Source organism: Antechinus flavipes, chromosome 5, assembly GCF_016432865.1.
Source record: "Antechinus flavipes isolate AdamAnt ecotype Samford, QLD, Australia chromosome 5, AdamAnt_v2, whole genome shotgun sequence".
NCBI lineage: Eukaryota > Metazoa > Chordata > Mammalia > Dasyuromorphia > Dasyuridae > Antechinus > Antechinus flavipes.
Window position 1 is genome coordinate 257,967,440 of NC_067402.1, and position 13,503 is coordinate 257,980,942.

The following is a 13,503-nucleotide window of genomic DNA, read 5'->3' on the forward strand; positions in this document are numbered from 1 at the left end:
TTACAATTGAGAAGGGTCAGCAAGACATTAAAATAGCAACAAAAAACAAACAAATAAAAAAACCCACTGTCTCTATTAATGTACATTATTATTATTATTATTAAAATTATATAATTCTTGGGAAGATGAAATATTAAATTAGATATAAAACATTGGACAATCTTAAGAAAACCACAAAAACGGCAGCTATTTTCATTATTACTTCTGAAAATTCTAATGTCAGGTTATGTGACTCTACCTTTTATCCTTTTTCTTGCTTATTTCCTACCGAAGTTCAATAACCTAGATTTGCCATTGCCATTAATTTCTTCTTAGTACCCTTAAGTATGAAACAAGTAGAAATCTGTCTGCTAGAGGTTGCCAATTTTCCTGAGGTTATGCTGAAGCACGTGGCAGTTCTCAAGAGCTGGGGTTCACCAGGGTGTTTTCCAGACAAGTATTATAATATGCAACTAAGAAAGCCAGATTCACTTTCAATTTTATGGAGGAAAAAGTTTTAAATGAAGTCATATAAAGATAATTAGAATTATGTTAGCACTTACAGAGGATAATTATAGATCCTAGCATACTTCTCAGCTGTCCATCCAATTTGATCTTTGATAGTATGATCAACATTATATTGAAGAAGAAGACTGACCATTTCTGTGAATTGCATACTGACAGCAATCATAAGGGTTGTTCTAGAATAGCAAAGAAACAATTTGTATTTAAAAATTTAATAGTAACTTTTAATTATATTTTTCTGGATATGCTTCAACACAGGACATCTCATGTTCTTTAGTGTTACAACATATGTGGAAGATGAACACACAGTAATGGAGAAGAGTACTTTGATTGTTCAAGAAGCACTGAAAACAATAAAGATAGAAAATAAGAGATTTTCTTTCCCCTTTCTATATTAGTAAAGTCTGTAAAATTGAAGGGTATATAAGAGAAAAAAGAGAGTATGTCAATGTTTCTTATGTGAAACAGTTAACGATTTTCAGCTGGTTTACTGGCCTTAAAAATAAAGTAAAGGTCCTTTGAAAATGATTAGAAATAATCTTATCAATCCCATTAAATTTCTACTCCAATTCCCCATCACACTGTAGATGTGATTGCCTCTTGGTTGCCTAATGCAAAATCAGAACAAGCTATTTTATGTCTTGACAAATTTTTGAAAGTCTCCAAACATGAAGTTTCTTGTTTAAATACTTAAAAACTTTCTTGTTTAAATACAAAATACTGTGAGTTAAGAAGAATTAATCATCAAAAAGCTAACACCAGTTGATATGAAGAAGCACTATTAACTCACAAAGGCAGTTTAAGATTCAGATTGGTTAGGAGCTGCACAAGTAGAAGGAATATCCATATTGATAAAAACACAAATCATCTGAAGTACTGAGCTGGATGATGCATGAGCTTTTTGTCTCAGGTGGAATTGAAGCAATATCAGTAATATCATGGGAAGGTCTGTTTGCTATCCTTTGACTACTTAGTGATAAACAAGAGCTTAATTATGTTGAAGGTTCATTTGGTGTAAGAAGAATCCTCACTGGTGAAATTATAGATTGTTTTTAAGATATTTATTTTGAAGTATTAACAGGCTCTTTCTAGCAGGAAGTTTATTCTCTTTAAACCTTTTTTCTCTGATCCTAATTCTCCAATATCAGATTTAAGAGACAATCAAAAGGAACCATGAAGTATATTTTTGTGGGAATTAGAGAATTAGGAGAGATATTGAAAGTGATGGAATCATAAATTCTGGTATCAGTAGTTAATGTTATCATATATTTTAAAAGGTTAAGCTTTTTTTTTTTTTTTTTTTTGTAAGTTAACATTCAGTCCAGGCAATGAAGATATTGGAGTAAACAGTAAATCACTTTAACTCTCCCACATTCACCTCCACACAACATAATACAATACAAATCCTATAACAGTAGAAGCATCAATGTGTGAGATGAAGAATCTTGGAAGATTGGCAGTAAAGGTCTCACTTGAATAAAAGGGAAGTGCAGTGTAGAACAAGAAGCATCCCAGCAAACCAGCAGCCAGCCTCACCTCAGCAAAACAGCAGTAGATCTTGAGTATCAGCTCAGAGATCCAACACCTGGATTCCCCATATACTTTGGCATAATCAGGGGAACAGGCACACTCCAGCTCTGAGAACTGCCACATGCTTCAGCATAGCCCCAGGCAAATTGACAACCTCCAGAGACCACTCCTCCATGTGCTTCAGCGTACCCTTGGCCAAGCAGGTAGACCCCAAACCTATAGGTACCTAAGCAAACAGGCCAGTGGTCTCTGGGAAAATGCAGAAACCCTCCAACAGCCTCAGCATAGGGCAGACACAAACACTAGGACACTGGCTCAGTACCCAGATCCCTAAAGCCTCCAGCAGTATCCAGCCATCCTACCCCATCCCTACAGAAAAAGAGGACGTGGTTTCAAGCTCAGAAAGAACTCCTAGGCAAGCTCAGAAAGGAATTTAAAAATCATATAGGAAAAGTAGAAGAAAAAAAATCAGGAAAAGAAATTAACTTTTCTTTGGGGTTTTGCCTATGGATGTTTGGACTTTGTTATCCTTTTCTGAGTTTTTTTCTTGGCCTTCTCCCCACAATAACTTTCTATGGTCCTATTCTTTTTGTGGTTCTTTTTTGCTCATCTTTTGGCACTGCTGCAGGAAATAGAGTTCTGGCAGCTTGCTTGGTACTGACTGAGGCTGTTAGTGGTGGTGTCTGGTGTGTACTCAGGTCCCTGAGGGGCTTCTGTATCCCCAGCCCCATACACTGAAGGATGGTCTGGTGTCTATTTTACCTGGGGGCTGCACTGAAAGGAGGCATGGCCTCTGGAGGCTGCCTGTTTGTCTGGGGCTACACTGAAGAATGTGACACTTCTCAAAGCTAGAGTCTCTCTGTTCCCCTGACCATACTGAGGTATTTGGGGGATCCTAGTGTTCATTTTTGACCATACTGGTGCTCAAGCCTGACCTATGGATACTGAGCTGGGGCTTGCTGCTGCCTTGCTTGCTGACTTGGACTGTCCTCCCTTTTATTTTACATATTTCCTGCTGATTTTCCAAGTTTCTTGGGTTCAGAAATTGTTTTTCCCCAATTTTTTGATGATTCTACTGTACCTAGACTTGTATTGGAAGCTATTTTATATTTTTGGGAAAGTGAATACAGTAGAGTTACAGTGATTTCCTGCTTATTCCTTTAGTTTGACTCCCAGAAGTCACTCAAAAATATTAAGCGTATTCTTTTCAGATCTTGATGGAAATAAGACTAAATTCAACAAAGAACAGTGGAAAAAAAGAGAAGGAAAATTCATTGAAAACTAAATAATCTAACCCACAAACATTCAGAATGTAATAATTTTCCAACTTAAGATGTCCTGGAAGGTCTTCAGCCAAGATCTGGCTTAACTGGGAAGGGGTAAAAATGGCTCAGTGTTGGCTACTCTCTTCTGGTTCAGAAGGCCAATGGGTCAGCAGACCATATATGAGACCTTCAGCACAACTCAAAAAAAAAATTGAAAGTCCCTGAACCTCAGTGTAACAAGTAGGACTTGAACAGGCTCATTTAGTGCAATGTGAAAACCTGCAGTATCACTGGTCCCAGCAGAATCAATGAGAAACCCCTTTCTCCCTGAAAAAAGAAGATTGGGACAATCTCTCCTGTTCCCTGGAAGCAGAGATTGACTTTTTAAAAGAAGTAAAAAGCAAAAAAAATCTCTGACCATAGAAAACTATTAGAAAGATAGAGAATATCAGAATAGAGTACCAGAAGAGGCAACATGCCTGCAGATGACATCTCAGAGAGGGCGATGAACTGATCTCATGATCTCAACATCAAAAGATTCTCTAGGAAGAAACTGAAAAAAAAATCTTGAAAGAAAGATAACAGAAAAATGGGGGGGGGGAATAAGGGCTATGCAGCAGAATAATGAAAATTTGGGGGGCAAAAGCTAACATGTTGGAAAAGAAAGTACAGAAACTGACTGAAAAAACAACTCAGAGGCAGAGCCAAGATGGCAGAGAGGATACACACTTCTTTCTGAGCTCTCCTGCTACCCTCCAACTATGAAATTCAGCCTCTGAAATAGTGCTAGACTGTCAGAATGCACAAATATTGAGAGTGCAACAAATTTCCTGAGCAGAATTCGGAAGATCACCTGAAAAGGTCTGTTTTTACAATGTGTGTGGTCATGGGAGGAGGTGGCCAGGCACAGTCAGGAAGCCAGAGTATGGAAGCCAACTCACACTGAGCAGACCAGGGGGAGGGTGCGGACTCTGCTGGGTAAACAATCTACCGGGACAACTCTACCACCCTATTTGCTACTTTGCCCTGGTTACAAACCAGTAGATCAGCAAAGAAGTTTTAAAACATCCAACACAAATGCAGAAGGTAAAGAGTAAACCACAAAGGGCCAGATTCTCACAGAACCTGACCACACTCATGACGTACCAGGAGTGACTTAGCATGTTCCCAGAGCAGTAGTTTCAATTTCCAGGTGGCTGTAGAGGAAGCTTAGTACCTCCTTATTCTAAAAGCAGATACCACTTTAAAAAATGAGCAAAAAGGCAACTATAGATAGCTTCTATAGTGAAAGAGAACAGATTTCATACCCCAAGGATACCAAAAGCAGATTGTCTCCAGATGAAGTTGCAAAGGGAGATATAACCTGATCCCTACCACACAAGGCTCGCCTAGAAGAAATTAAGAAGGCTCTTAAAAGAGCTAGAAGAAGAAGGAGGAATGGAAAGGAAAACTCTGCAAGAGAGATTAGAAAAGGCATATAACTCGTTAAAAGATAGAATTGATAAAGTGGAAAAAGGGGAAAAAATCAACACTCTGAAATGTGAAATGAAAAAGGTAAACAACTCCCAAAAAACAGAATTTGTGATTTGGAAAAATAAAATTAACTTCTTAAAAATTGTGAACTGGAAAAAAATTTCCATGCAAGAAAACAATTCATTTAGAAACTCAAGTGAACAAATACAAAAAAGAAATTAAAAAAAAAATAAATGAAGAAAATAATTCATTAAAAATCAGATCTGAACAAATGGAAGTGAATGACTTCATGAGACATCAAGAATCAGTGAAGCAAAATCAAAAAAATGAAAAATAGAAAAAAATGCAAAATGCCTAATTGAGGAAACAACAGACCTGGGAAATAGATTTAGGAGGGATAATCTAAGGATTATTGGACTCCCTGAAAATCATGATTAAAAAAAAGAATCTAGATATTATTTTTCAGGAAATCATCAAAGAGAACTTCCTGGATGTCATAGTATCAGAAAGTAAAATAACCATTGAAATAATATATCCAACACCTCCTGAAAAAGACTCCAAAATTAAAACTCCAAGGAATATTGTGGCTAAATTTCAGAATTATGAGACCAAGGAAAAAATTTTACAAGCAGCCAGAAAAAAAAAACAATTCAAATACAGAGGAACCACAATAAAGATTAACTCAGGATCTAATAGCATCCACATTAAAGGATCAAAGGACCTAGAGATAATCAAAAAGGCAAAGGAACTTGGAATGCAGCCAAGAATAAATTACCCAGCTAAACTAGCATTTTCTTCCAGGGAAGAAGATGGGTATTCAATGAAACAGGTGAATTCCATTTATTCTTAATGAAAAAAACAGAGGTAAACAAAAAAAATGACCTCCAAATATAAGACTCAAGAGAAATGTAAAAAGGTAAAAAGAACTCTTGAAAATATTATTTCTGTTATGGGTATACACAGAGAGTGCATGTATAATTTGAGTTTACTGTTATAATATAAAAAAGGAAACAGAGGGGAAAGGGGATTGTACCAGAAAAAGGGAAAAATAGAGGTAAAAATAGGGAAATTAAATTTCACAAAGGAGCAAAGGAAACCTATTGTATTTAAGGGGAAAAAAGGGAGGGGGATTCATACATTGTGTGAATCTTACGCTCATCAGATTTGGCTCAAAAAGAAAATATTAGACATATTGGTTATGCAGAGAAACTTCTCTCATCTCATGGAAAAGTGGGAAGGGAAAAGTGAAAAGGAAAGAGGGTAGGTTAAATAAAAGGGAATATAGAAATAGTAGGAGGGAGGGAGGGAAAGCTACCTGAGGCAAGTGGTGCACATAAGTTAAATACTGGGAAGGGGGTAAGGAGGAAGGAAAGAGAAAAGTATAGTCTGGGAATAATAACATAGTAGAAAATACAGAATTAGTAGCTTTAACCATGAATGTGAATGGGGTGAACTCTCCCATAAAGTGGAAGCAGATAGTAGATTGGATTAAAAGTCTGAATCCTACAATGTTGTTGTTGACAGGAAACACATTTAAAGCAGGATCATACATATAGAATAAAGGTAGAAGGTTGGAGCAGAATCTATTATGCTTCAGGTGAATTCAAAAAGCATGGATAGCCATACTGGTCTCAGATCAAGCAAAAACAATAATTGATCTAATTAAAAGAGATAAGGAAGGGCACTATATCTTGCTTAAGGGTAGCATAGATAATGAAGCAATATTGATACTAAACACATATGCACCAAGTGGCATAGCATCTAAATTCCTAAAGGAGAAGTTAAGAGAGTTGCAAAAAGAAATAAACAGCAAAACTATAACAGTGGGAAATAGATAAATCAAACCACAAAATAAATAAGAAAAAAGTTAAAGAGGTAAATACAAAACTAAAAATGTTAGGTATGATAGATCTTTGGAGAAAACTGAATAGAGACAAAAAGGAGTACACTTTCTTCCCAGCAGTTCATGGAACCTATTTTTAAAAAATGACCATATATTAGGACATAAAGACCTCAAAATAAAATTCAGAAAGGCAGAAATGTTAAAGGACAGGTCAATTATCGGAGAGCCTCCACAGCTGTAGATCATAATCTGAAGAAGATGCAAGGCAGCTTTGTTGACACAGGTGTTGCGAACTGGGAATGAGATAAATTGGAGGCAGAGGGAAGAGAAGAGAGATCAGACAATGCAACGACTCTCAGAGTGGTCAGAGAACAGCAACTGCCTTTTAGTCTCCTTGTGTCATCCTCTCATAAAAGGATATCTATCCTGAAGGTCTGAGTTGGATCTCCAGCAGCCACTGTCAGGTGGCTCCTGGGTATTCCAATAGCTCCCATGTACTCCAACACAGAAATAGTGAATGCATTCTTTTCAGATCATGATGCAATAAAAACTACATTCAATAAAAAGCCAGGGGAAAATAGACCAAAAAGTAATTGGAAACTAAATCACCTAATCCTAAAGAATGAATGGGTGAAACAACAAATCATATACATAATCACTAACTTCTCCAAGAGAATATCAATGAGACAACTTACCGAAATTTGTGAGATGCAGCTGAAGCAGTAACAAGGGAAATTTTATATCTCTAGAGGCTTACTTGTATAAAATAGAGAAAGAAAAGATCACTGAATTGGGCTTGGAACTAAAAAAGCTAGAAAAAGAGCAAATTAACCCCCCCCCCACAATTGAATATTAACTTGACATTCTAAAAACAAAAAAGAATAAAATTGAAAGTAAAAAAAAAAAAAAACCTATTGAAATGATAAATAAAGCTAAGAGTTGGTTTTATGAAAAAAATAACAAATAGATAAATCTTTGGTAAATTTGATTTGAAACAGTTAAGAGGAAAATCAAATTGTTAGTCTTAAAAATGAAAAGGGAGAACTTTTCACTAATGAAGAGAAAATTAGAGCAATAATTAGGAGTTACTTTGCCCAACTTTATGCCAATAAATTTGATAACTTAAATGAAATGGATGAATATCTTCAAAAATATAGGTTGCCCAGATTAACAGAGGAGGAAATAGACTGCCTAAATAATCCCATTTTAGAAAAAAAATGGAACAAGTTATTAATCAGCTCCCTAAGAAAAAATTGCCCAAACCAGATGGATTTACATGTGAATTCTACCAAACATTTAAAGAACAATTAACTCCAATGCTATATAAACTATTTGAAAAAATAGGGAACAAAGGACTCCTACCAAATTCCTTCTATGACACAGGCATGGTACTGATACCTAAACCAGGCAGGTTGAAAACAGAGAAAGAAAATAATAGACCAATCTCACTAATGAATATTGATGCTAAAATTTTAAATAAAATAATAGCAAAAGGAATACAGAAAATCATCCCTTGGATAATACACCATGACCAAGTAGGATATATACTAGGAATGCAGGGCTGGTTCAATATTAAGAAAACTATTAGCATAATTGACTGTATCAATAACCAACTTAATAAAAACCATATGATCATCTCAATACATGCAGAAAAAGCATTTGATAAAATACAACATCCATTCCTATTAGAAACACTTGAGAGTATAGGAATAAATGGACTTTTCCTTAAAATAATCAGTAGAATCTATTTAAAACCATCAATAAACATCATATGGAATGTTGAACCATTCCCAATAAGATCAGGAGTGAAACAAAGTTGCCCACTATCACTGTTACTATTCAATATTGTATTAGAAATGCTAGCCTCGGCAATAAGAGCTGAGCAGGAGATTAAAGAAATTAGCATACATAATGAAACCAAATTATCACTCTTTGCTGATATGATGGTATATTTAGGAGAACCCCAGGGTGGACTCTTTGAGACTATAGTCTCGTCCAACCCTGGGACCAAGATCCATTTAGTCCCTGTGTATCTCTCCATTTAATAAACTATTGAAATGGTCTCTAACCTCTGTCTTGCTCAGTTTCTTTGGCATTACATTTTGGAGCTTCCCCAGCGAGATATTGGGAACTGAGAATGGGACTAGGGATTAGAGACACTTCAAATCTCCACTTTGGGCCTGGAAACAGTTGGGGAATCTGGGTTTTCTCTTTCTTGGAAAAGGCGCCCTCTGGATTCCTCCAGAGGCTCCAGGAAGAGAGCAATTCACCATCTGGGTCCACACCTGACAGTGGATACTTTCGATTCGGCCAGGAGAGAGCAAGTCCAATCTGATTTATTTTTTGTCTGTCCGTGTTAGCACCTGGATTCTCAGAATATTAGAATATACTTGCTTGTGCTAACACCTGGGTTCTCAGAATAAATTCTGAGAAGTAGTGTGGAACTGCATGCAATTGGCACTGAGTGTCTCCTAAGACACATCTGGTTCTGTATGCCAGTTGGCACAACTCTGGGCATTCCAGAGTATAAATCTGGGTGTCTTTTAAAGACAACACATGGCTTAACCTTGTGTGTGTTTAACCGGACACGGTTGTCACTCTTGGGGTGTCCTTGAGACACCATTTGGCCTGGTTCTTGACCAGGAAATCCAGAACTTTGGACAAGGTAAAAGACTTTTGTTCTTTCCTTATCTTTCAGTGGACACTGCAGTCAAGTGGATGACTTGCAGTCGTCATTGGAGCTCTAAGCTCTGGCATAATTCTTTAGGAATTGCAGTAGATTGAGAAAAGGCTTTTTTTCTGCCTGCCTCTGTCTCTAAGAGACACGAGGGAGACTGCAAGGATTCGTAAAACTAAAAGTTTTTACATGTCCACAATCTAGACACTCCCCTGCCTCTAAAATCTTTCCTGGAGCAGATGCTTTGCTTGAGGGAACTCCCTCTGTCCAAATCCTTTTCCAGAGACAAAGGCTGTTCCTTTGCATCTCAATGTATTTCTAATCTTATTTCATCATCAGAAAGCCCTGCTCTCAGGCAGGAACTCTGAGACAAGAGAGGAAGTGTCTCTTTAACATCCCTCCTCCACCCTTCCCCCCTCCCCACCCCTCAGAGCAAGGAGACACATGGCCGTTTTGGGGGTCCCAGGCCAGCACTCTCTTCAATCTGTTCTGGGGAGATAACCGGAGAAACTTAAGAGGAGCTGTGTTTGAGCCCTTTTCCCACTCCACTGTTAAATGCAGTGGCGTTTCTAATGGTCAGGCTCTAGCCACAAGGAGAAAGGTCACTGAATTGGGGTGAGTTTAGAGATATGTCTCTGACCACGGGTTGCTACTCCCTGGACAGGGGTAAGTGGTCTCTCCTTCAGGTCTTGGTCTCCCAGCAAGATTTGGGGGCTTAGATGAGCTGCCCCACCCTCAAGTTCCAGGGTGGAATTGCCAGAGGAGCCCTCACCATTTGGGATGCACTGAGCCAGGTAAAATGGCATCTCTTCCTTCCCCACCCTCGCTCTGGTCTTTCCTCCCCCTTCTTCCATGAGTGGGGAGTGTAGAACTTGAGGCCTGTTTCAGACCTCTCTCATGTGGCTTGGCAATCTGCCATTTAAATGCTCCTATCCTGTCCCCTTCTTGGGATTACTGTACAATGGGGAGATTGGGGACTCAATCTTAATCTTCTCAAATCTCTGGAAAGGTTTTCATTAACTTTTAAAACGGAACTTTGCTAGCAATTTGGACAAGTGAGCCGTGCCCCTTTCAGACCTTTATCTGGCTCTTAAAAGCCACAGCTTCCAGCCCTCAGGAAGCATGCTCATCCCATACCTTTTAAAACGGGACTCGGTTTCCCTGATTTGGTCATCCTGTGTTAGAACAATGCCCCTCCCTTCACAGCCTTTTAACTGTAGAAGCCTCAGAATTATGCTTTTGCATGCTCAGGGAGCTGTCTAGAAAGATTGGGGATTTTAAGATGCCTTTTGGCTTGGTTTTAATGTTAGTGTCCTACTAAATGTTCTAATTGTGTAGTATAAGTGTGATCAATGTTCTGTATGTCTTGTATGTTATTTCCTGTTTTGTGGCTTAAGGTTTAAAAAAAAGGCTCCATTTGGATTATGGGAGGAAAGACTGGAGCAGGCAACTTCCCTCAGGGTTATTCTTTCCAGATAGCCCCTAATCTGTGTTAAATGTTAAATGGCTGGTGGAAAGTCTTTCTGTGTTATTTTTTATCTGTGCTAAATGGCTGCTGTATTCTGTGCAATTTGTTTGTTTTGTTAACTTAAGAGGTGTGTTAAATTTAAGAACAATGATCAAGTTTGGGAATTGGTTATTTCAATATTGAACTCCAGCTGGAGAAAACAAACATTTGATTAGGAATTTTAAGATGATTCTAAATTTGGGAAATAAATTTTACTGTTGCCTATGCAGGCTAGAATTATCTTTAAGTATAAGATCTTAAAAGAACAATAGCTTGTTAAAGAAGTTCTGTTAACTTGCCTGAAAGGAGTCATGTGCCTCTAATTAGGTAAAGTATGTAACAAAAGGAATCTGACTTTTCTGAAAGCTTCAACTCTGGCCAAGTTGGAGCTTAGGAGGAGTCCAATGGGAATAATGGCCACATGGGGCCAGAAAGAGAGAAAGAAACTATGCTGTTTCATTATTTCAAATGAGACAGGAAAAGCAGGTTTGTATTATTGGGAATTTACAGCTGTTTGTTACATATATTATAACATTGTAAATTATGCTTTAAATCCAGCTCTGCTCAACATGTGAGTTTTATGGAATTTCTTCAGCTATTGGAGCATTTAGTTAGCCTGGAGTGAAGTTTATATTCAGGGAAGGGCAGTTGCATGGAATCCTCTCTTCCCCCCTCCTTCTAAACTATTCCAGATTTTTTTTTTTAATCAAGCTGTAGCTACCTGGTTCTTGGCTAAAAGCAGCAAACTAATAAGGTTATGGTAAATATCTGTTGAGGATTTGTTACTGGAGGTAAAATTTCTTGGATTTCTAGTTAATATATCACTGCATTTTTTCCTCCTGTAACTGATTTCTATAATCAGAGCAATAGTCAATAAGAAATTGTTAATTCAATTATGTCATACCTTGCTGTTTCCAATCTGGTTATCTGTAATCATTATATCCTAAATACTTGAGCAAATAAGTATTTAGTCTGGTCATCTATTGGTCACTAGATATTATGTCCCGATATTCAAGTTTTTTTTTTTTTTTTTTTTTTTAAGGTTTATAACTAATGAGAGGTCACACCTTATAGCAGTCCTTATGGACCAGTCTTCCTATCTCAGACTGTTCTAACTTTTCTTTGTTAGATTTGTTTTTATTTCTACATTTGGTCAAATTACAGATATATTGACTTGCTTCTGGATCCTAGATCAAGCTTTGATTGTCAGCATGCCACACTACATGCACCCACCCCCCTCCCTGGACTGAGCATCTTCCGCCCATTTTCAACAGGAAGCAGTTTTTGAGAACCATGGCCCCTTTTCCTGATGTAATTTGGACTGATATGGGGGAGTGAGAAAGTGCTTGCCTTGTTAGAATTTTAACTATATTACTGTGTGTTTAAGACTTGGGATGGAAATTGTTAAACTTGTGTAACTATTGTGTTATGTTTGAGAGACTTTTAGTCTCTTATGTATATGCATATGTATATGATTTATATGTGTGATGATTATTTGATAATTCCTTTTCAAAAGGAAAAAAAGGGGGGAGGAAGAAATAGGAAATTGGGGAAACTGGTATATTTTTTTAGGCACTTCTGCCCTACCCCCTATCTTACTAGTTCGGATTTAATTGGAAGTCCTTTAAACAGTCCTTTTCATTTTTTACTCCTTGCTTAAATTTACTAGACTATGATTTGCTGGTTGTGCTTTAACTTTGAAATCCCTTATTCTGTTGGAATTGCCCTGGCAGGCTCAGTTTTGGGGATTATTTTTTTAGAAACAACCAGAAATTATATACCTGTCGTGGAACTGGCAGTCTCTCTGATCTGTTTCTCCACTCCTGTTACCTCAGGTCCTTAATTAGTATTTCAGTGTACTTAAAAGGACCTTGTAGTTGTCGGGCCTCTAAAAGTTTGGGGTTTGCCTGCCTTGGTCTAACTATGCATAATTTGCTCAGAAATCTGATCCTTTCTGCAGCCCTGTTGTTCCTCTGGGCAGAGATAGGTGGAACTACTCCGAGCCTCACCCTTCTCCCGTGGATCAGGTTGCTCCTCTGAAGGGGCAGCACAACTGTCTTGAGCCCTGCTGCTCTGCAAGCAGAGGCCGAGTCATATACAAATGACCACATTTGTTCATATGCTCCCTAACTGCAGAGGATCTGACATGATTGAAATAAGGAACTTTGTGTATTGCTGATTAACTCTGGGGTTATCAGGGAGAGACTTGACCTTGCCATAAGTCCTTGCATTGTTCTAGCTTTATTTTGATTTTTATTTGGTCTATTTACTTCACATAGAGTTGTTCAAAATTATGGTGCTAAGACTTTCTAGAGGAAGGTAATTTAAAGATTTGAATAGTTACAAGAGAAAGAGTGGGGAATGTTGTGCCAAAGTTCCCTTTTAATGTTATTACCCAGTTTTTCCAATTGTCCTATTTAATTATTCTGCCTCAGGTTATAACCTTTCCGTCTTAATGTTTGATGAGATAAAGGTCTCTGCCCCAAAACCCCAGGCTATAATCTTTCCCTCTTAAATGGTTGATGAGATAAAGGTTTTATATCTTTAAGTTATAGACATTCCTTATTAGTGTTTGACAGGATAAAGCTTTAATCCATATTAGATGTCATTAGAATATCTGTAACCTCCCTCCATTGTGTCATCCTAGGGGCTTCCCCCCTCCATTAGGTTATCCCCATCCAGGTACCTCCCCCATTATATCATT

At 37.6% G+C, this 13,503-nt stretch overlaps 1 protein-coding gene across 1 annotated transcript in view; it reads right to left on the bottom strand.

Annotated features, from left to right (window-relative positions):
• Nucleotides 1-538: 538 nt before the first annotated feature.
• LOC127538740 (ankyrin repeat domain-containing protein 7-like) overlaps nucleotides 539-13,503 on the bottom strand; it is a 41,684-nt gene continuing 28,719 nt past the window's right edge. Inside the window, exon 5 of the mRNA XM_051962486.1 lies at nucleotides 539-680. Within this exon, the coding sequence (XP_051818446.1) occupies nucleotides 539-680 (142 nt within the window). The remainder of the gene's footprint in view (nucleotides 681-13,503) is intronic.